We start from the raw sequence: 24,863 nt of genomic DNA on the forward strand, positions 1-24,863 counted from the left end.
TTGTCTCTCTTTACGCGTTTAATCATCGATACCGGATCCCCGAGAGCCGGAAGCTGTGGGCTTTAATCCAGTGCCTTGTTTTTCAGACTTAATGGCACTAACAGCATCACAGTTAATCACGTTACTTTCGCTCTCCTTCTTTTTTGCATTTCTTATTTGTTTTTTTTTACCCGCACTGGCTCGGGGTTAAACAAATGAAACGAGCTTCCTCCTCCTCCTCCTTTTTCTCCTCTTCGGAGGAGAAAGCAGCAAACGTTACTTAGCTCGAACGCAGAGAGGCTGCAGATAATGAGAGCCTGGCTGCATTAAGCGGACAAACAGTGCTCCTGCATCTCCTGACCCCTCCGTGCTCCTCCCGGCTCCATTGATCATCCGCCCTTATGAGATAATGCAATTACAAACATCAATAAGGAGCTGCGAGGGGAATCATTATGTGGTGACAGTGATAAATGATGCTGCAGAAAACAGCGGGCTCCTCTCAAACAATCCGTGCGCCCAAGGGGCTTTTGATGGCCGGGGCCCCGTCGCCAAGGAGACAGATGACATCCAAAATGGCCCCGCTCACCAGTCCTGCTCTCCTCTCTTTCTTTCTTCGCACCAACACAATTTTTTGTTTTGTTTTTCTCTCCCTCCCTTCGCCCTCACTCATTTTTTTTCTTTCTAAACCAGCTGCCGCGCCACATAGTCGAAGACTTTTGGAAACTTTATCCAGTGGCTCTTTAATTTGTCTTTACTGGTTTCGGAACACTTTATCTCGCCATATGGATGCTCCTTTCCTCTGCGTAATTTTCGCTTTGGAAAGAAGAAAATGATTTATAGCGCGTTTTCTTGCGCGCTCTTATCTACTCCCCCCCCCCCCATAGTTGCACCTGTATAATTTAATTACGTTTAATCTGCTAATTTTATTGTTTATGTGCTTCCTGATTCTCAGCTCTCAGTCATGAAGTCAGTGATTCTGAGCCGCAGTGTTTGTTGTATTTGTCGTGAAAACAAAAATAAAGTAAGAAATCCTAAAATGTTCGAAATCACAAAACGAGTGAGATCATTTGGCACAAAAGGCAGTGCGTAAATTCGTTTCGGTTGTTGAAAAAATGTGGCTAAAATAAATTTAGACTCTCTTGAAGGACCGGATTTTGGTAACAGGCCGCGGCCTCAGCTCAGCCTGCTGCACTTTCAGATTTGTCACGGCTTGTTTGAATACGCGCTCTCGTTCCCAATTTATTCTCCCCCCCCAAAAGGCGCATACACGGGAGGACGAAAAAAAACAACAAAAAAACTTGAGACTGGGCTGTGCATAAATATGCACGTGGCTGGTGGAGGACGACTGGCCTGTGCGACACATTTCTCTGACAGTTCACTCTTCGGACACAGTGGGTGTGTGTGCCTCGTACGACTTATATCAAATTAAAATTACGCTTTGACCTTTTTTTTTTCCCTGTCAAATCCTTTTGCAGGTAAACATTGTGTTTTCCACTGTGGTATAAAAATACACACTCACTGCAAACATGTCAAACAGAGACTGAACGTATAGGAGTGATGTCAACATTTTACAACCTGTTCATAAATTTACGTTTGGATAATGTTACACATCAGTCCTAAAATAATTTATCTTCGAATACATGCAACTATTCAACTTGTTTAAAAAACTATATATGCAAAGTACCTTGGAACTGAATCATTTTATCCAACTTTAACATTTTGTCAATACATAGACTTATTTAATTATTTATTTTAGAATAAGATCTAACAAAACTTTAAAATAGTGTTTATTTTTCTAAATCCTTAGTGAGCTGCCACACTTTCCTTGAGTCTAATCTTAACTTTTATCCTTCGTTTCCGCTTCAAACTGAATTTGTTGCGGTTTGTGTCCGTGCGTAAAAGTCTTGGAGCCATGCGTCATTTCCAAACGGCTCCCTGCCTGCGCGGACACTTTCCAGGCCTCCCTAAAGAGGGCAGTCAAGCACGAGCTTTGCTCTCTCTCGTCTCCACAGCTCCCAGCGGTCACACTCTCAGGAATCCACATTTTCTCAGCCTCAGATTCTCCAACAGAGGCGAAGCAATTAAAACGTCTCTTCGTGTTTTTCTTCTTCTACTTCTTATTCTTATTCTTCTTCAATGTCAATAGGTTTTACTTTGGCAAAAGCAGTAAAAACACAATGGGGAGGGAGAGTATTGATTTATGCAGACTGCGCTCAGAAACGTAACAATCAGAGCAAAGTCCGCTCGGTGGAGCCTGAAGCGCATCACCACCGGCCAGAGAGTGATGCGCCTCTGCGGGAAAACTCATCCACCATCTCCAAATTCATTTCAGAGTCGATAATTCGCTTCCAAACTGAACTGGGAGATTTTTTTTCTTAGCACATTATGAGCGCATGTTCCTTTAAACTGATCTCTGCCTCCTCTGAGCTTTTGTTGACATGAAAACATGTTTTTGTTCTCAAAGTGAACTTTACAGCGTCACTCGAGTACTGAGTGTAGATTTAATGCGAGTTAAAAAGTGATGGACACATCATACATGATTATTTTTTGACATTATTATAAATGATTTTAAGTATAATTGAGTAAATTAACAGTGGGTTGTGGTGGTGGTGGTGGTGCTGCTGGGGGGGGGGGGGGGGGGGGGGGTGCCAACATAATTTTACAGAACCAGTAATATGAACTTGTGATTTCTCCAAAATCCAAAGATATTCAAAGGTGCCTTTTGGTTTAGAGCTGGAAATCAACCTGAAATCTGTTTTTAATCCCACTTAAAACCACTTGAAATCAGTCTGGTTAATAACCAGGTCAAATATATATATATATATATATATATATATATATATTATATTTTATATTAAACCAGACACAATACTTCTTAACCCTCAAGTGACTGAGTGGGGTCATTTATGACATATATTTCTGTGCGGCGTTATTTCTAATTTTAATCTGGAAAAAGTTTCCTACCATGAATTTGTCAATCTATTTGTCCTGCATTTAGAATTTTGCAAGGATCGGCCGATCCGTGTGGCAAGTACTTGTATAATCCAAGCTTGTGCAGGGTCACTTATGACCCTGGGAAGATCTATGAGATGTTCGACATTATAGCTTCAGATGGTGTTGTAATTTGCCAACTCTAATCATTATATTTTACTGTTTTGCAGGGAAGCCAACAGACCTAGAATAGCAAGATTTACAGCATGCACAAGCGTTAAGATTGATTCTTGATGCCCAGCGTGAGGATGAAAAGGATGATGGACAAATATATGAGAGAGTGAAATAAATATGAAGAGACCCTAAAACAACCATTTATATAGAAGTATTCCAATGTTAGGTCACTTGGGTCATAAATAACCTCGCTTGGTCATATTAGTCTCTAAAATAGCTCAGTCACTTGAGGGTTAAAGTAGTTTCTTAAAAACATTTTAAAATGAGTCACTGGCAAATAAAAAGCAGATTGTGTCAAATGGATCTTAAATTAAAATGTGTTTGATTAAATCCATTTAATCCTGGTTTAAAGAGGTTCAAACCCTGCTAAAATAACAACACCTGATTTAATCCAGTTTTAAAATAGTTTCAAAGTAAAATCCAGGGGTTTTTTTGTACTGTGGAATAACTAGATAATCTCTTATTTAACCAGAATCAAGATTGTTAAATATACAGACTGGTTAAAATGGTGTTTGAACCAGTTTAAAAGATTTTTGTGAAACAGATTTAATCTCTTGTTGCTGTATAAGAGTATAAGAGCAAATTATCTAAAACAAACAAACAAACAAACAAAAAACACTTAAATTTAGCTATTCATATTTCAGATGCTTGAACAGTTATTTAAGTCTTTCATTAAACATGATTTTAAAAGTGACTGAAAATAATTTGACAATTAATTTGCACTGTTCAACAAATGAGACCAGTGTTACCTGAACTTGAGTTGATTGTTGATTTGAACACTTTTTTTTTAAGTTAATATAGTTCCACAACTTTTAACAAAGTGTTAAACATTCAACACTTTGTGAGAACTTTAATTTTTAACTCCCAACAGTGTAATTTTCAACACTTTGGTGAGTAGGAGCAGTGTTCAAATTAAGTTTGGCCACTGATGTGAACACCACATCAAAACTCCTCAGTTTGGGTTTGAAACTGTAACCTTCTGGTTGTGAGGCAACAGTTCTCAATGTATTTATTTATTTATTAAATTACTTATGTGCTCTAGAATACGATGTGAGACTAGTTATGCGTTCAGAAGTTTGAACAAAAAACATTTATTTACAACACAGATGTACATATATACCCTTCAAAATAAAAGCATAAGAAACATGATTCGTCTTCAAAGGAATCCTAAAGATATGCGTACTACGTTTGAAGCAGTGGATAATTATACACACATGCGCGCGCGTGCGCACACACACATACACCTTTTGGTAAACTCTAAATCAGTGGACTGTGGTATATTTGGCTTTCTTTGCCTCTCCCATTGGTCAGGGGCTTTTGAGGCCACACCCACCACAACACTGAGGTGAAGACATTCCATCAGCTTTGTGTCATAAAGTCCTGCCTGTCAAGAGGCCTCAGTCACGGACCAGTGCACACTTTTAGTTGTCCAACTTCAATTATGGGAATTATATATATATCATTAAGGGTCTCAATGAAGAAACAAACATTGTAATTTCTGTTCCCCTGTTATGATTTTAGCCACTCAAATAGCTAATAACCCCCCCCACTGCCACAGTCATACAGTCATGGAATAAAACAAATGTACCTAAACTGTCCCACTTTTTCTTTCTTTCTTTTTTTGGTACCACCACACACATTCTGAAGAAGTTTAATGAGCCTAAGAGATGAGAGATTTTTTTTTTATTATTATTCATTGTGCTGTGGCAACACTGTAAAGTAGGTAAGGCACATTCACCTACACAGTCCAATGAAATGGGTGGGGCCAGGAGCTTGCTGAGAAAAAACAACCCCACACACACTTATGGTTAGTGTCTTGAGTCCTCTGCCTTTGTAAACTGGAGAAAACCTTAAGGAGTCATTAGATGCTTTTGCAGAAGAACAAAGGTCCAAGTTTTTGGGGCCCTGGTGCTTCCTGTTTAGTTGTGAGACTTGGACTCCAACCAGTGATCTGACGGTGATACAGTAAATGGATGTCTTTGGTACTGGGTCTCTTTGGAAGATCCTTTGGTACCACTGGAACAACTGTGTTGAACAAATGGTTACTTAGAGACACTCACACTTATATTGTGAGGGAACATCAGCTAAGACATTTTGGCCATGTGGTGTGTTTCTCTGGGCATGATCCAATGTGCAGCTACCCAAGCATGGACTGGATGGTAAAAAACCAAGGGGATGTGTACATTTCAGGTGACTGCAACAGATAGATGATTTCTGTTAGGAGGTGGAGATGGACTGGTTGTCTGCCTGAGTAGTAACCATCCAGGACCCATGGCAGTTCTGTAGTGTGAGGCAACATGGAGCACCAGTGCCTGCTCTGAGACCCAACCTGTCAAAATGTCTAGTGGAACCAGCCCCAGAATTTTCCAGGTTAAGCTCAACACATTTAGGGGAGGTGATGGTCTAGTGGTTAAGCGTTGGGCTTGAGACCAGATGATCCTGACCAGAAAATCACTAAGGGCCCTTGGACAAGATCCTTAATCCCCTAGGCTCTGCTGGTGTGTAGTGAGTACCTTGTATGGCAGCACCCTAACATCGGGGTGAATGTGAGGCATTATTTGTAAAGCGCTTTGAGCGTCTGTTGCAGATTTACATTTAAACAATCATGTTTTCAGTATTGGATTGTCAGCATAAGACTAATCGTAATGTTACAACTGCAAGGATAAATGATCAAGGACGATTAGGAATTCAGTAATGTTACCCAGTGATTAGCAGAATGCATGTGCCAGCAGCAAGCTCACCAAGTCACCGTGTGAGGAAGCGACCTGGTAACTTGCCAAGCTTTAACGAGCTATTGTATTAAGTTGGCTAGAGTAGCTAGCTAGCACCAAGCTAATAATGTGACAGGAATACATAGTATTATGGAAGGGGTGTGGCTATCACTACACTTAAATAATGATGTCACCGTGTCAATCGTGCCCAACTCTCTCACCACTCAAATAAAGATCTGTGAGAAATGTCAAATTGCTCGAACTGTTCGTTTATTCTTTTTTTTTTTTTTTTTTTGCTCTTAAAAATGCGTGATTGGATGGAAGGAGGGGCCGGAGTCAGATTTTATGGAGAGACGGCACACACACATACACACACACACACACACACACACATGCACAGAGTGTGGAAAAAAGCAGAAAGAAAAGAGAAAAAGTTCACATCCTTTTTTTAAAAAAATCTATTAGAAACAACATAATATGCAGAACAATACAATAGCATTTACAATACTTAAATTCCCAGTTCTTGTGAGAGTCCAGCGTAATTTTACAACAGTATACAGTATATTTTCTTTCTCCACTCACTTCCCAAACTAGGGGTTGATATAGTTATACTTTAAATCTTCCATTCTTTCTTTTTTCCTGTTGTTTCATCCTTCCACATTTCATTCCTTTATATTGTTAAAGGGCACAACTTTAGCTTTGTTAGTGTCCTGTCAGATACAGACATTAGCTTCTCCTCGGTCCAGGCCATCGTTCCAAACAGCGGCGCGCTCTTCACAGAAAGTCTTTTTTCTTTGCTGAAGAGTCTTAACACATTTTACCAGGTACCGCGTTCACCAAATGAACGTGCAAATGACCCAGCGTCTTTTATTTGTCATCAATACTCTCAATCACTTTAGTCAGAGGAATCCAAGTGAACACGTGGGCGGCGGCTTCAGGAGTCCAGTGCCCACGAGGGAAAATCCAAAGGTCCATCGGATCAGACATCAAGGGGGGGTGTTTGGGGCACCTGGCCCGGGTGCATCGTCCTCGCTGGAGAAGTGGAGTTTGTAGGTAGTCATGGAAGGTTTCCATGGTGCACATATCAGCCGAATAAAATGTTCTTGGATGTTGAAGGTGGACAGAGGGGTTGCTGTTGGTTGTCGTCATCAGGAAGTCCCGTTCCCATGCTCAGTAGGCCTCTGTGAGACAGGTGATCCTCTGCTCCACCCTGCAGTTCTGATGGAAGAGAGGATCAAAAATCACACATCAATCATCAGGTCACACTGGTTTGCTTTTGTTTTGCTTTTCAGCCAAATGTTCTCTCTGTTTCAGCACATTTAAAATGAAATACTATGTGTTGGGGGGGGGGGGGGGGTGTAAAGGTGGTCTCCCATTGCCGATATTTGGCCCCACTTTACATCCCAATTCACAAATTGAACAAATTGGGCCACATTTATTAAAATAGCAGGTAAAATCCACATTAAGTAGTATTATATGAGCAATTACAAACAAGTGTAACCAATGATTGTTACAGAGTTACTTCCAAACACGCTGAATCACATTACGGGTGTTTATGCACAAGCGGCGCACAACGGTACTTCCATGTTATTCCCATACTTTCCACAAACCTAAAGACTATGTGTTTACATAAAAAAAATACATAAAAATTTTCCGTTGTTGAGTGCAACATTGTTGTCATGGCAGTTTTTTTTGGAAAAGGAGAATCAGAAGGACAGTAGGTCCTCATTACTGCATACAGCACCCGCATATCCATCATCATTTGCTTTTGCGAAAGATTACCCCCCTCCCCCCTGCTGTGCACATATAATCCAATTGGTTAGACACATTTCAACCAATCTTTGGTTGTTTCAACCAATCTGTTTTTAGAGTGCACCACTTACACGCAATGTTATGTGATTATTATTTGCACTAAAAACATAGCTAGCCAGGCATCACAGATCAGTAATGGTGAACCGTCTGAACAGTTGACCCCTGTATCAATATAAATGTACAATGAAACAGTCAATGGCCCAATTTCAATGGAATGAATTGGTTAAACTGTTATGCTGCTATTTCTGCATCCTCAAACTCTCATACAAGTTCAAAGATCCTGCAAAACTGGTCCTGATTATGTTCATGTTCCCTGTGAGGTTAACAAAAGGCAGTATATGTTTTAGGGATAGGTTGTAGTATATAACACCTAAATGTCCCTGTTTGTACAACAAAATAAACAAGAACATTCAGGAGTTTAAACATGAAAACAGATTAATTTCAGCAAACAAAATTTTATGTTATGCTAACAGGCTAACAACTAGAGATGGGCGGATCGATCCTAATATCGATAATATCGATACCAACGCTGGTATTGATATTAAATGATCCTCGTGTAAAAAGATCAATACTTAAGCTTTTTTCTCTCCCGCACGCACTGACTGCTGCGCACACAGATTCATCAAAGTCTAACACGGAGCAGCGCACCCTCTCCCCTCTTGTCTTTTGTAGTTGCGCCGTCACATGGCTCAGCAGCGCCAGCCAACAGCCATGCAGGTAGGCTCAACCTAGCCCACCCACTCAGCGCTCTCCTCAAGTCAGCCCTCTACCTCAGGAGATTTTGTTTTAAGTTGTGTTGAGTGATATTTTTTTAAACAAAAATGTTGATTGTGATAATAAAATATTTTGTTGTCTCACATACGTTTGGCGAAATTCTATCCTAGGTCTTTTGGATCCTTTGGATTTATGAAGCTTAAATATGAAAACTACGGTATCAGTATCGATATCGGCGATACTGGACCTGTATTTACTTGGTATCATATCAATACCAAAATTCACGGTATCACCCACCTCTACTAAAAACAGAAGGCTTCTTCTTCTGTAGTGTGCTTTCTGCTACTGTATGTGATGCTGCCCCCAGTGGTGAACAAAAGGTGAGCAATATGTATTTGAAGGTAAGCAATGCCACTTTTGGCTTATTCTCAATTGTCATTAAAAATAAATGTCTGCTTTAAACAAAGAATTGTGTAGGGTTGCATCGTGTCGCACCAGATTGATTTGTTCCATTTGAACAAGTATCGTCCCTGAATCACACACCTGTGCTGTTTTTGATGCACTCAAGAAAAGCACTTTTCACCTCACAGCTGTAATAAGCAAATATAGCAAATGTGTGAACACACCGAAGTCTCAACAGCTGACGAGCAAAGTCACGCAAACACTCTCAAACTACCAGCAAGTTGTCATCACTTTTTTTTCGTACCGCTGACTCAAAAGCATTTTAGTGCAAAATAAAACTACTGCATGATTGAGAAGTCATTAATCATTCATTAAATACGACAAGAGATCACACTGAAGGCATAATCTCACATTACATTTCCAGGTCGATGAACCCTGGAGGAGCTGTACATATTATATGCAAACGAGTACCAATCCAACATCTGAGTCAGAATAACAACCCACGTTCACTCTTTACTAAAACAGTTCATGTGGCAATCTGCAAGAGACAGGGGGGCGCTAGCAGTGAAGGCTTTAGTGAGTCCACAGAACTGCTACATCAGCAGGAGAAACTAAACACACATAAAAGATCTGACGTGATACCAACATCCAGGATTTAACATGTTCCTGGATAACCTAATTAACTGGACAGCAAGGAACCTCAAATGTAGTTGAATTCATGCTGCAGGTACTGTAATCCTTAAAGAATAATTTGTAAAACTCGTGAAAATATAACGCCTACATTTACTTACCAAAATCCTCTGACATGATTCTGAAGATCCGTGGAGGTGACCATCACCAGAACATGAAGTAAATACATAAATAAAACACCAGAATTAATCCATGTTATGCTCAGTTATGCTGAGGTGAAGCCAAGTGACAATTTTTATAGGAGATCAATCCAAAAGGGATAAAGGTATTTTGAACCTTAGCAAGTTATGGGTTGGTCCTTGTCGGGCAGGGAGCTGAGTGGGTACGTAGCTGGCCTGCATATATGTAGTCCTGGGTTTGAATCCCACTCACGCTCCTTGTCTATATTCTTGGACAAGACACTTAATCTACATGCTCTCCTCCACTTCCCCACTGGGGAAGTAACCTGCGTCAGACTGGTGTCCTGTCCAGGGGGAGTCGAAGATTCTCATCTGCTTGATGCTACAGAATCCAGAGATAAGCAGCAGCACCAATGGGCCTCAGGGCCTATGTAGGACCTTTTCTTGTCCTTAACACATAACACCTTACAGGGTCTTGAAGGGTGTCCAGTGGTGCTGTGGTCTTATTTTAATCGTGAATTTTCAAATTTTCCATTGTGATCTTTGACATCCTGTGGTAATCTCTTCCATTTCTGTAGAAGCTGTAGTGTTATCATCCAGGGGAGGGTTTCCAGAAGTGCCAAAGTTGTGCAAACATGGTACTTCAGCATGTTAATGACTTCTTCTGGTCATGCACCAGGGCAGCATACTATTGCATCCATCACACCGTGGAATTATTCTGGGTCTTGGATCACATTCACCCAGGCAGATAATACTGTAATTATGCTACTTTTTTTTTACATACATAGCATGGCACAAGTCCGGTCCATTAGGATGTCATTCCACGTGATAGACCGACAGTGTATTACTTTATCAAACTACACGCTAGATCACATTAGTGGGCAACTGCGTGCTTCACCTGGCAGCATATCCATGAACATGAGAACAGAACTTCGTGGTTATGTTTGGAGAGTTATGGTTTAGTTTAGTTCACAGTGACAGAACACACAAAGTCTTTGCAGTTGGTGCGCACAGTCAGATAGCTTTATCTGCATAGCAACAGGGGTGACCTTGGAGGCCAGAATCAATCATATGTGACCACAGCAAAACAAACTGGTACAACTCGCCTCACACTGAGTCCGAATGAAAAAAACGAGGTAAAGAAATCTTGGCTTCTTTTCCTCCTCTTCCTCCACATTCCTGTCTTTAAAGACAACAATAGCCAACGTCCATCTTTGCAGGTTAAAACTCACCTTTGAGAAACCACTGCTATTGCTGTCGAAACCAAGGAGAATGAAGTCAGGTTCACGGCAAGCTGTCACCTGAGAGCAGCCGGGGCCCGGCCATGCACAAGCCACACAAACAATCAACCAAGAGAGCCACTGCACACTGTACAATGGCAGGCATGGCAAAGAGTGGACACAATTATTATTGCTTGTTTTTGTTCTCCATCTATGTTTTCAACAGAAAAAGTGACCCATGTTGAACAGAACGCTAGCTTTGATGAGATTCCTTACAGTGAATAAGCAGAGGGTATGCATCTTTCTGAACCTGATGGCACCACAGCTGTTTTTCTTATGTTCAGAGATTTAATATACAATATAGCGACAGACAACCCATATGATGCCAGGTCACCTATGATCTGGGACATGATACATTTTTTAGCAGTAATGAGGTACTGACATGTATAGCAATGGCAGCTATAGCTAAACAAACAGAAAGCAATAAAGTACACAATCATACAATCATATCTGGACAGTATGTTGAATCAATTCTTCCATCCCTCCATTGACTTACCGCTGAAGTATTTTATAGAAGAGTTGATTAGATACCCAGTGGAAAGTATATTTTACTTGTCCTGTTCATTTTATTCATTCAAGATTCAAAACCAATATCCTCACAACGATAAAGAAATAAAATGTTTGTATATGTTGTTTAATTTTGGTGATCTCTTGTAAATAGAAAGACACAGAACTTACACCATATGAGGGGAATCTGTGAGCCAGTTCAAGCAGACAACTTGAGCCGTTTACGCCATATACACTGACATCCCTCACTCCACATAATTACCACATACTTCATCCTAAAACACATGGTCTACAAAATCCACTAAACACTCCCTGCAAATTGAGCAGGATACCTAAGATGCAAATTCCCAGCTTCCTCTTTGCCTGCCAAATGCTGCCACTACTGCACCCACATCAGTGCTGCTGTTTAGCCCCACCTCTACCCCAGCATCCACTTGTTGGCTCAGATTGGGGGAAATGGGTAAATCCAGCCATCATTCCCCAATATCACAAGCAAGCGTCTGTGGGGTGTGATGATGTCGGAGCCTAGACACAAAACTCAAGCTATGTTGCGCTGCTATATATATATATATATATATATATATAGCAGCACATATACAGCTTCAATGTGACTGGTTGGTAGAGGTAGTAAAAAGCCATAAGAACACAAATTAGAAGTTCTCACGGGTCTGGTTAATAATAACTGAGAACCAACCAGAAACCCAAGTCTGGTCATATGTCTTTTTTTCTTTTTTCTGGTTCAGGTAGGCTTTCGTTGAGTCAGTTTCCAGTGACAAAATCTATTAGAAGTCAGTCTTTGATAAGTTTACCCTTATAAGGAGCATTGCCTAAAAGCCTCAGGAACGACCATTTGGAACTAATTTACCGTTTAAAAAAAATCTAATAAAACTATTACCTGTCAGGTTACTACATTAATTTGCTGAAGCTTGTCCAGTTGAACACAAATTCATGCTGTCAACACTATTCATGCTTGAAAGAGTCACATTGCTAATAAGGTTTTTCACTTCATAAGCCAATCAATACATTGAGTGGTCGGTTTCCTCTGTTAGACTCTAACGGGGGTCCAGAAAAGCCAAATAAACAAGGACACATATTTACTGGGACAACATCCCTATTATGCTCCCTTTATTTATTTATTTTATATAAGTTTTTGTTAATGATACGAGCTCACCGAGCAGAAAGTGAAGTTTTTGGTGGGGGGTGACAGTGGGAGGGTAAGGGGAGGGATCTTGACCCTTCAGCAGAAGGTTAACAAATTTGTGCTTAATGACTGAAACAATGAATTCTGGGACAAAGAATGTCCAGCTGAGTCCGGCAGTGCTCACTCAAGCGTTCTGTCGGACATTTTGGGTAAACCTCAGAATGGGGGGGGGCAGGTAAAATCCCTTCTACGCCGTAATTAATTCTTTGGCCCTGCGATAACAACTGTCCTGAAACTGAAAATTACAGATTCCAGCGGCCTTCCTGGCTAATTTCATGTAAGAGGGAAAGCAGGAAGAGGGGGGAGAAGAGGAAAAGGGGGTCAGGGACATACGAGAATCATTCTTGTTGCTATCAAAGGCTCGGCCGGCTTCTGCTCCACTGGCTCGGCTTCATCTCTGCTGACAGGTGTATTGTTTCACAAAGGGATATAAGCTCCGTAATCATCATCGGGTGGAAAGCATAAGCAGGACTAATTGGCTTTAGTTTTAACTAATGTTGCCGTGTGACTGCTAGGCACACCTCCTGTATCAAGGCTCAGCACTCCCCAGCACAATAACCGCTCAATTTAGCCCAGCGGTAGCAAAAACTCAACTCGGCTAATGAAAATTGCTTATAAAATATAATGAACCTGTGCTCTCTTAATCAAATAAGATAACAGTTTCCCTCCCTCCTGTAATAACCTATTAATTTAATTGGTCATGAAAGAATATAACACATCACTTACATTTAATTGACCTAGAAAGGAAAGTAGCAGTAAGCTAGCAGTTAGCGGAGGCAAGCTGATGAAGCTGTAAAGAAGCATGAAGAAGAGAAGATGTATTTCTGTCCCCATTCCTCTCTCCTTCCTTCCTTCCTCTGCTCCTCCCTCTCGCGCTCGCCATCTCTTCATCTGCCCCTCCCAGCCTTCTCTCTCTCTCGTTCCCTTCACTCTCATTGTGTCTCCTCCCCGCTTCGCCCGTCTCACAGCGGATTCCTCTGGTGGCCCAATTACGAGATTCAGCAGGCAAATTGAAGCTGTTTAAAGCAAGGTCTGCTGGGAAGGCTAGCAGCTGCTGGAAGGAGGCTGCTTGGACACGGCGCGGTAGACGTCGTGTTTGCACGATTGTGCACACGCGCACTGTGTTCATCTCCCTGCTTTTCGGCACTGAAAGACGTTGTTGCACGTGAGATATTTTGCATATTTCTTAGGGCGTTGGGCATTTATAACAGGAATCACCGGTGGCGGCACATTTGCAGGGCACTTGCAGACGTGCACGCGTTTCTGTGGAGGGTTAATGGTCTCTATTTTTGTAAACTGAATAAGTCAAATGCATTGGTCACACCTCCGGTGATGGCATATTTAATTTGGATCTAGTCAATTAGGCCCAGCTAAGCTCCATACCCTGCTGGCTACCTCCTCCATTTTGCACTAGTTTATGTCCCCTCCCCGTGCCAGGAGTAATCCTATTACCATCCACACACACACACACACACACACACACACACACACACACACACACACACACACACACACACACACACACACACACAGGAGAATGCACACGTTTCATGTATGAAGACATGTGAGCCTTATAAATACATAAAACAATGATATTGAGGAACTATTGGACCTGTAGTCACTTTGTACGCACTGTGCAGCGTGACAACGCCGAGCCTGTGTACATCCTGAATTATGTGGGTGTCTATATGGCCCCGGGGCAAGCGAGTGAGAGAGAGAGAGAGAGAGAGAGAGAGAGAGAGAGAGAGAGAGAGAGAAGTGTTTACGTCAGAGAGCGAAGCCAGAATGAGCAAACCACAAAGACTGACAAAATAAGAGTAAGAGAGGAAGAGAAATTCCTTTCGTTTCTGTCATCTCGCTCCTATTAATGTGGCTCATGCATCAACAGCAACCCGGCAGATTTATGACACTTAAGGGGGGCTCACTTCTCTCTCTCTCTCTCTCTCTCTCTCTCTCCTTGCTTACATTTCTACCAATCAGTCTGTTGCCATGGAAATGGCCTACCTTACCCCCTGTGTCCCTTACCCCATCCTACCTGCCATCCTGCCCTCACCAACCACCTGCCCCGATTCCAACCCATCTCTTCCCTTCTTTCCTTCCCTCCTTCACATCCTGAGAACCTTCTCTTGTTTCCTCTGATATGAAGGCTGTTAAGTGCTGTGCAAAACAACTACACACACACACACACACACACACATGCACAAACACAGACATTGTACCGAAGTTACAAGGTTGTGATCAAAGGCTCTTATCACTACACTGAGGGCGGGATGGAGAGTGAGAAAATCAGTCTGAGGAGAAAAACAGCCTGTTTATAACAGACAAACCCGTTTAAACACACATCAAAGCTATGAATGAGTTATTACCTTCAACAAACACAGAGGAGGGTGGCGGATATTATGTGATCACTGCCGCTTGCGTTTGCACGATATTTCAATAAGCAGTGGATGGATTTGGTGAAATTTTTGTCAAGATGATCCTTATGTCAAAGAAAAGTTTACAAAAATATGGTACAGATCAGCTTCCACATGTGGCTCCAGGATCCTTTAGATGTTTTTCCCCCTTTATTTAAAACAGAAAAATAATGCATATTGGGGCTTCATTTAAAAAATAAAGTATATGATGTATACTTGTGTCTCTTCTGTGAGTGCATACAAGCCCCTCCCACTATTGTGGGTGCACATGGGCCTAGGTAAGTGAGCGAGCCACTTGCAACAGTGGGCATTGTGAAGAAAAATACAGGAAGCAATTTCACTTATCTAATGTGTTAGCATACTTACATCCCCCTTTGTGCTACGATTGGTCAGACTGGGGCAAGGCTACATGTAGTGCCACTGTCCTTCCATGCCCATGTTCATGCCCATTCCACCCATTGGTCCTGCACAAGACAATCAAACACAAAAACAAAATCAAGCTCACTCCTGGAGCTTAAATTTAAAACAGCACATGTACTTTTAGTGTTACTGCATCATGATAGCAGTTACAAACTGAAGAGGAAAAAAAAACAAGACGGACATGTCAGAAATGGTTTTTCCTTAAATCAACTTGACAGACCACATGGATAAAACTGAATTAATTTGTTGATTAATTGATTCTCTGACCAAAAGATAAATAACTGACAATGGTTTTGATACCCAATTAACTGTTTATTATTTAAGGAAGTTGGACTTTTTTCAGCTTCTTCAATATGCAAATTTACTCTCTTTTTAAAATTTTGCTTATTGGTTTTGACTGGTAAACACAGGACAACAGAATGTTTTAAAGGCATTTTAAACATGCTTTAAAATCATTCCAATTCAAGATCTTAATGATTTCATGGTTTTAAATGCTCCAAACCAGGACCACCTGCCCTGCATGTGTTCTGACTCACCTCGCTCCGCCCACTACCAATTAAGTCAGGTGTGCTCAGCCAATCAAGAGCTTGGAAACACCAAACTTGACTAATTAGCTGTTTGCAGCAGGTACACATGGGAAATATGCAGAACAGGTAAACTCTAGGAGCAGCGTTACTGACTCCTGAACTAAACTATATATTTTTTAAACCGTTTGAAATCTCTCCACAATAGAGATAAGAATATTTTAAAATTGCTGTACTCTTTAAACTGAATTTAAAACCATTTTAGACATCTTTTAAAGTAGTGTAAACCAAACACCTGTTGTTGTAATAGCTTTAAATGTCCTAAAGTTACAATATAATGTATTAAAGTGTCTACAGATGCCCTGAAAAAAGTGAAACATCAGTGCACTTCATTCAAAGTATTTATTTACATTGGTCTAATGGAAAATTGTGGTTTCCAGTTTAAATTTGCTGGAATCACTTTACCAAATCATAAATATACACTGTGAAAAACTAAAAAAAAAAATTAGCTGTAACAAATTACATCAATTTTTTAAGTTGATCCAATGTATCATTTTTTTTCAGTGTGGATTTTAAATCACTCTTGCCCAAGTGTCAGCTCATTCAAACTGCATTTAAACAATATTTCAAAGTATCTTAAACCACATATTGTATGTCATAATACAACTAGCTGTAAATGCTCTAATGTAAATAAAATCATGTTTTAAATGGTCTGCAGCCTGCCTACACTGAAAATAGTTCATTTTAAATCACTCTACCGCAGGTTTTGGCTGGTTTAAACTGTGTTTAAAATGCTTTAAGTCAGTCTGAAAATACACATTAGCTGTTGCATGTTTTAAACAGCTCCAAACCACCAGAAAACTTGTTTAATCTGGGTAAATCTGAGATAAGCAGGTTGTCTGTCTCAATAAATAAATAGAAATCATTACAAATAAAACAAAAAAAAAACTGAATTTCTGTGTTTAAGATGCTTTAAGTCAGTTTGAAAATACACATTAGCTGTTGCATATGTTTTAAATGGCTCCAAACCACCAGAAAACTCACTTAAATTGGGTAAATCTGAGATAAACAGGTTGTCTGTCTCATTAATTAAATAGAAATCTTAAAAAAAAAAAACTACATTTCTGTGGAATTAAATTTCCTTTAATTAAGTGAACCTGTAATGTGCTTTATTAATTGCTGATTATTTTACACACTAAGTAATTAATATTAATAATAATTGTCAGATGAATCGAAAATGAAAACAACTGTTCGTAGTGGCTCTAAGTACAGGTCCTAAATCTGTGTAAGGGTGAGGTGTGCTGGAGAGATGAGAGCTGGGGGGGTTAAGTATCCTGGCAGTTTATCCAAACCTGCTGACTGTGAGGGTGAGATCTCAGAAAACATGGGATCGAGGAGGAGGAGAAGACGAGCTTAAACATAAACTATGGAGATTAGAAGTGATGGTGTGAGAGAGAGGGAGGGACTGAGGAAGAAGACGGTCTTGTAACTAAGCACACCTGCTCTGGTGTGAATTCTGAAGGAGGGCGTGATTGATGGTGCACCGGTTCCACTTTTGAAACACACTGACATCTAGTGACAGATTAACACTAATAGCTAAGAGAGTTTTACAAAGAGGGAGAGAGGGGAGCGTCCAAGGCCGAGGAGGACGAAACGGCAGTAGAGACAAGAGGAAATGTATGAAAATGATGGACACCAAGGAGGAAAGATGGTTTGAGTGAAGAAGAAAGAGGCAGCCACGCTGAGAAAACCTTACCAGGTGGTCTGATTCCCATGTGCTGCTGGCCGTCCATGACGAAGCCCCCCATCGGCTGGCCATCTGGATTGTAGGGAGCTCCTTGACTGACTGTGGATGGAGGAGGAGACGGATGGGATGGAGGGATTGGAAGGGGGGGGGGGGACGAGTGGTCAATTAGTGCTTTTAATTAAGGCTCAGTGGCCGAAGCCGGATCATCTGTTGGTCGGCGCGCACACGCGATGCCGCCTTTGTCTGTTAATGTTTCCTGTCTGAGTGTTGCAATGGGCATCAGGCTGAGAGGATTCAACGCACAAGATTTTAAAATAATGCTGTTTTCTTTCAGAGTGACAGTGAAGCTTCAGGAAGAGTTGACGAAATGACGGCTGGTACACCAAGTCAGCATGACAGGAGCCCGTGTGGACGTAAAATTATTTCTTCACATTCAAAGATACAAATGAAGCTTTTTAAATTTGAAATTCCCAGAAATGTCTTAAAATAATTTTTTTAGCTTAGTAATTTCAAAAGTGTGCGTTGCGGCCTGCTGGTGGGCTGCGAAGGTACAGCAGATAGGCCTCGGTCCCCTGGTGGGCTGTGAAGGTACTGCACGCAGGCAATGACAGGTCATAAAGACAAATGTTTTGAAAAAGTCTCTGAATTTCAATTTTGTAATCCAACTTTAAAATGAGCTAAACAACTGACAATATTTAAAATGTAATTAGTATGTGTGTATGGAGATACTTCATCTTGGTCTCAACTGTAGACCGACGATTTTCAGATTTCAAAGTGTGCTGTGGTATTTGGGAATGGCTGTTATAACTATATGACCTGATTTTAAAAAATCTAAAAAAAAAAACTACAAAGATATCAGTCCAGGTGTGAAACTTTCGAAACTCTTCATTAAGGGTCGTGATTGTGCAAAGTTGTATTTTAATCAGCATTTTACACTAAACTGTGGCTCTCTGTGTGTGTGTTTTATCTCTCCTTTACAGTTACAAGTTACATATTGTTCAGTGTGGTTTCGGTTTTATGCTGCGTCTCCAACGTCTACGACTGCGTGTGTACAATTCTGCTGCTTTAAGCTAAACCTGGTCCTGATGCAGCTCATTTTAGACTTCTGTAACATCAGAAAAGGAAATTCATATCAGAACTCCTGCCTGCTTTGTGTGTGTCTTTCCAGAAGGAGAGGGGGTGTGGTCAACAGCAGGTCCTTTCCATTTAAAGTGACAGGCACAGAACAGTCATTTATGAGGCATCAATTTTTTTTTTTTTTTGGAATGCATCACTTCAGGGGCCGAGGCCATTCTGACTGAAGACTCTGTCCTGTGTTTATCTGTTTTTCCACACACAAACTGAAATCTATAAAGTAACACTGCAGCAAACACGTGTGTGTGCACACGTTTTTCAAAGCAGGTCACCCCGACATGCTGAAGTGGAAAAGGAAAATAAAGTGATCCAGAGTTTAATGGAAAACAAAGCAACCATTGTCACAGGGGTTGGATTTCTTATCACTGAAATATTATTTTCATTCTTGCGCACACACACACACACACACACCTAAATTATTACGTGTCATTTTGTATTCACAAGCTGCACTCTAAATAACTGACTGTGCACCAAACTTCATATTATAATTTTTTATTTTATTTTATTTGTTGATTGTAGCCACTAATTGCCGATGCAGTATTTGTGGTCACGTGCATCACACAAGCTGATCGCCTCCATTAGTTTTCCCACTTCTATCTCCAGTTGTTTTCTTCATGAGTCCAGAACTGACACCGACAGTTAAATATATTTCTTTCTTTATATTTTATTTCTTCTTTCTCCTTTTCTCTGTCGACAGTGTCAGTTTTGCATTTGATGAAGCTGAGCTTCTTTGCCTTTTTTTTAAAATGCAAATCATTATTTGAGGGTGTGTCTGCATCCATTCATGGCTACAGATGGGAGTGAACAGCAGGCAGGATGACTGAGATTTATGAAGGAGAACCATGCGTACATAGAACTTTATCAACCTGTCAGTGTGCATACACATGGTTTTAGGTGTAATTACTGAAACAGAGATTTAGAAATGAGGCTCCTACTTTAATTTACTGAATATATGTCAAATATGATGCTGAATGTTTTCTCCTAGAAGCATAATTTGTGTGGTATGGCGCCTCCTAAACTTACTTTTTGGTAGTTTCACCTCAGTGTATTTTGTTTACAGAAACAGGATCTGATTTAAGAACGCTGTTGTCCCATATAACTTCACCAAAAACATTTCAGTTTAACCCATTTAAAGCTTATAAAATATATAAGCTTATAAAATAGGAGTAATATCAAGTGATCTACAGTAAAGAACTGAATCAATTCTAGTTTTGCTTTGTGTCTTGTTTTTTCTTCTTCTTCTCCTCCTTCCCGTTCCCCACTCAATAGTCTCTTTATCTAATAAATACAGCCTAAACTGAAGCAGCAAACTACGAGTGAAACCCGATCTGGTTCCTATTTTCTGCACCTCCATTGTTCTGCTCTCGTAGAAATCTACTTACCTTCGATTTAGTGTGTTTGGGGGTCACTCAGGCAAAAGCTAGAACTCAGACCCTGCTGAATGCCTTTGAACTTTACTGCGCCCCTAATGCCACCCTGACCTTTGACCCCTATTACAGGTAATAAAGTTTACAGCAGTCCAAATCGAGCTATGCACCAAGGGGGCCGCTCGCTGGCTGGCTGGCTCGCTGCTCTCGCTGCTCACGCTCCCTGAAAAAGCCGCCAAAAGGGGGTTTAAGGGATCGAGTGTGGGGGTTAAAAACACATCTGCAGCCAAAAAAGCACAACAGTCAACCCCCACACCCCCAAAAAACAAAACAAAACAAAAAAACCAAACAAACAAAAACCATGTAGTCGTTTTTAGCGGGGAGACTGGTTTCACGTGCTTTTTTTTTCTTTTTCTTTTAACATTTGCATGGTTGGTGATGTCTAAGGAAGGAGTTAAAAGCCAACATTGTGAGATTTTTATTTATATATTTTTAATTGCATGAGAAGAATAAATCCACTCATTAACTTTATTTTCAGCCAAAATATTATATTTGGTAATTAATAAATTGTTTCACATTGATTAATGGAGTTGTTCCAAAGCTTTTTTCCTTGGAATACACCCACCAGCACACACACGTGAATAAAAAGATTCATTTCATATGGGTTTTTTTTTTTGGGGGGGGGGGGGGTGTTGGTGTCAAATATTAACATTAATTAACACTAATTATATGTTTTTTGCTCTTTATTTCATCCAAAGGGGGGAAAAGATATTTTCAATTAGATAGATTTTCCAGTAAAGACTAATTTATGCCCCATTTATGTAAGTAAACCTATCCGCATGTTTCAGCTCGTATAAACATCACTGCCCACATACTTCCATACATCCTTTACGTGGCCTGGACGTTCAGAAAAAATATCCAGTAGAGGGCACTATACAGACCATCTTTAAAAGTTTCTGACACCATCAAACATTGTAACACTTGAAGTTGTAATAATGTTTTAACCGGTGTAGCTGGGACAGCATATATATATATATATATATATATATATATATATATATATATATATATATATATATATATATATATATATATATATATATTGCCAAAATATTCTTCCATTGTCAACGGTTTCCTTTGTGTACTTTTACTTCATGGTTGTGTCTCTTTTGGCCACACCCACAATTTTTTAATGGTAAAGCTCCAAACTTTCAGAAAATAGACAGAAAAATATAGATGGGCTATGTCCTTTTCTGTATTTAATGTTGCGTGTGCGTTGTTATGACTACTCATGAATTTTGGAGCCTGGGATCGGACTCCAGGTTGGGAAACAGGGGACTCGTTGGTGTGCTCAATGTTTCTTCAATTTCATTACTTTCATTTTCTTCCAAAAGGTTGTCCACGTCCCCATCCTGTATTTACCAGACCTCGGTGCATGGAGTTTGGACAGTTGGTACAACTATGTTACACTGGTATACCACTTTAAAATGTATTTATGTTTAATGCTGTTATTATTAATATTATTATTATTATTATTATTATTGTTAACTTGAATACAGTAATTAAAGGCGACTTGCCTGCACGGTTTGACTGGTCGATCATTGGCTGGACTATTCTCCTCCTCGCATTAATGAACCTGCAGAGAAGGAGGAAGGAGTGGGAGAGAAAGAGAGAGAGAGAGAGAGAGAGGGGGGGGGGGGGGGGGGGAGAAACAATCGGTATATTTCTCAAAAACAAGCACAGGAAAAAATTGCTGACTAAGTCACTGGAAATGTTCAAGTTAGCACCAAAACAAACGTGTTCCCTCTCTCTTAGTGAACCATACCAGAGATATGGAGAAATGACTCTCCCCAAAACAGCCTTGAGCCCAGGTAAAACCCCAACAGGAGCCACGGTGAAAGTCACATCTTAACAACCTTAACAACCAAGATGCTTGTCTTTAAAAAGACAGAAGTGGATGACTTGTAGAAACCTGCACAGCCTGAGCATGTGCGCAGCACAGCAGCGGCGGCCTGAACACTGAGGCCTTTGTGGGGCGAGGCTTAATTAGGATTTTTCTCTCTGCCTGTTTCAAACATGTCAAGCCATCTCGCCTTGTTGGAGACGTTCCACCTCGCGATGAGTCGAGTTTGCTGACTGTTTCACACTCGGCTTTGGAACGCGCCTTTCTGGGGAAGTGTTGCTGACAGGATCGTGTCACGTTGCCATTGGCGATGGACGTTGTTTTGTGGTCACGGTGTGTTTCTCAGTGACAGCAGAAGTCGGTTTTAGGCTTTCACAGGAGCACCGTTTGATACGCGTAGCCTCGGACCAACCCCTTTTACCCCGTGACCTCCAATAAAACCACACGTTCAGCCCACGTTACGAGCACACACACACACACACACACAGCATTTAAATTCTCTGCTCACACGTTTTTAATTGCACATGTATGCACACTCTAAATCTTCCACATTTATTCACACACCTTCACGCTCTCACGCACACTCGCACATGCGGGCGTTCTGGCCTTGCTCAGCCTAACCTCTTGTGAAATGACCCTTTGACCTGTAATGACCCCAAGGAGCAAGGGCTCTTGGGGCTTCTGACTTGATTTATGTGTTCCTGCTGTTGCCCCGCCAATCGCTTTCATTTAATGTCTAAAAAAAGGGGGGGGCGGCGCCAGTCAAACTTTGGGGAAACAATGGTCGTGCTAAACTTGTGAAGCTGGAAAAGAAAGAGGAGCGGCTGGTGGAGGAGCGATGAGGGAACGGAGAAACGGCAAGAAACAAAAGGAAAGTCAGCGCACGGTCTGTTTGACCTCTAATTTAGTGAAGGGCAGCCTCGTGTTTTATATCTCTTTAATATTCCCTCTCTAACGGCTTCACGCAGCTCCTCCCACTACCCGCTGCCGTCTATCTCACCTTCTAAAGACACAACTGCAGGGAAATGAAATGAGTGAGCAGCCTAATTGTTTCCGCGCATTGTTTTGATGTGATTACGCCGCAGCCGTTGAATCTTCTAAGCCGCTTTGGAGAAATTGTTCTTTTTGTTTGTTTTTTTTTCGATGGGGTAGAACCGTTTGTGAGGTGAACTAATCTCAGGGAACGGGAGAGAGCGATATGGAGGAATGCAAGAATGCACTGACATGGCAGAGCACCATCAAATGAGGGAACGTCTGGAGTTTTATCACCACCAACCCCCCCCCCCCCCCAACTTCGCTCCCACCCTTCCTCCCTCGCCGCCCTGTTTTGCTGGGAGAGATACGAGGAGCGAGGGAGCGCAAAGGGAGGCCTCAGCATTCCTCTCCTCTCCTCTACAGGCTCTTTTATAGAATGGCGAGGTCAACATTAGGCCAGTGCTGGCTAACTGTTGACCTCCCATCTAACCGCCACCTCTGCCTTTTCTTTGCTCCGCTCGCCAATGGTTCCTCCTCTTTCATTTACAGGGTGCCCCCCCTAAAAAAAGTGCCACAAAATCATCTGACTCTAATTCTGCAATGGCTAATCTGAATTGTTTTTTAATTTTTATTTTTCTAGACATCATACAATAAGGATGCAGCTTACAATCACTCAAAAAGGGAAACTGGTGGAATTCTACTGTACTCTGAGACCAAATCGATTGTGCAAACCCAACGACAATATCAATGTCATTTTGCAGTTAGAAAAGCCAGAGACAGAAAGACAATATGGAGGATGGCAAAGACGTTTCAAACTGATATTGGAAACTTTACAGTCAGGTTGAATGAATGCCTGAACTGCCGCAGTGCACATATTGAGCACATCTTGTCAATGCCAACACTCTTACAATTGAAATTAGAAGTGAACACCGGAGATAAAATTCCCTGAGATATACTGCAAGATGAGAGATATCAGTGTCAGTCTGATCAGTATCCAAAAGTCTATGGATTTTCTATGGCTTTATTTTTGCACTTTTTTGTGACACTCTGTATTTATTTCTTCTCGTTTTCCAACCAGCTTAACTTTGTTCCTTCTTCCTTCTCAAATGGGCTGATGTAACAAAGGAGGCTGTCTGAGCAACAGGTGGGCCATTCTTTGAAAAGCCAGTCGTTCCTGGTATGATGACCTAGAATGTAATGAGGCCTCACAGCAATGTGGCACCGGTGCGGTTGTTGGAAATTCTGTAGAATACACGACTTAGTCAGTAAATCCATCAGGTGTCAATGTAGAGACGTACAGAGCTGAAACAGACACACATCGATACCTTTCCAATCCTTTCTTCACTTCCATTACAGCAGCTACCAGCCCCGTCACTGCAGCCACGTCATATTGTTCTTTTCAAAAACTTAAAACAACCTCCCCGTTACAGTTAAATGTGCTAAAGTAGAAACAGTTCACCAAACCAAAACAAAGGCTTCCCTCTGGCGTTCCTTATTGCTTACTGAGAAGGAACTCCATCTGTGAAAAACCAGTCCGAGCTCCGTGAGGGATGAAGCGACACCAGATTTTTCTTTCAACAGTATAACTCATGAACGTCTTATCCAATTGATTCCAAAATTAATACACATAATCACACACTTTGTTTCCTCATGCTATAAACATTAAGGCCATCTATCAGGATTTTTACAACAGAGCCACTTCAAACACTGTGGACTGTAAGATTCAGATTCAGATTGCCATAACCAGTACAACAAAAGGGAAGGTGCAAGGCTTTCAGTGCAAATATAAACCCAAGTAA

General features: G+C 41.0%; 1 protein-coding gene and 2 long non-coding RNA genes across 5 annotated transcripts in view; 2 read left to right on the forward strand and 1 right to left on the reverse strand.

Annotated features, from left to right (window-relative positions):
• The window catches only part of LOC117522921, a 1,044,039-nt gene that overhangs the window by 511,140 nt on the left and 508,036 nt on the right, over positions 1-24,863 (forward strand). The gene's annotated exons all lie outside the window — the stretch shown is intronic.
• LOC117522915 (homeobox protein Meis1) overlaps positions 6,104-24,863 on the reverse strand; it is a 229,014-nt gene continuing 210,254 nt past the window's right edge. For 2 of the 3 annotated variants that reach the window (XM_034184341.1, XM_034184340.1), the window contains 4 exons: positions 21,764-21,822; positions 17,695-17,784; positions 15,361-15,458; positions 6,104-7,073 (listed from right to left, as the gene is read on the reverse strand). In XM_034184341.1, the coding sequence (XP_034040232.1) occupies positions 15,400-15,458; positions 17,695-17,784; positions 21,764-21,822 (208 nt within the window). In that variant the 3' untranslated portion in view covers positions 6,104-7,073; positions 15,361-15,399. The remainder of the gene's footprint in view (positions 7,074-15,360; positions 15,459-17,694; positions 17,785-21,763; positions 21,823-24,863) is intronic. The other variant, XM_034184342.1, reaches the window with a different exon arrangement.
• Positions 17,174-21,875, forward strand: LOC117522923. The gene is made up of 2 exons (XR_004564376.1): positions 17,174-17,385; positions 21,841-21,875. It is a non-coding gene; the product is annotated as an uncharacterized LOC117522923 (long non-coding RNA).

Source organism: Thalassophryne amazonica, chromosome 13 (genome assembly GCF_902500255.1).
Source record: "Thalassophryne amazonica chromosome 13, fThaAma1.1, whole genome shotgun sequence".
Classification (NCBI taxonomy): Eukaryota; Metazoa; Chordata; class Actinopteri; order Batrachoidiformes; family Batrachoididae; genus Thalassophryne; species Thalassophryne amazonica.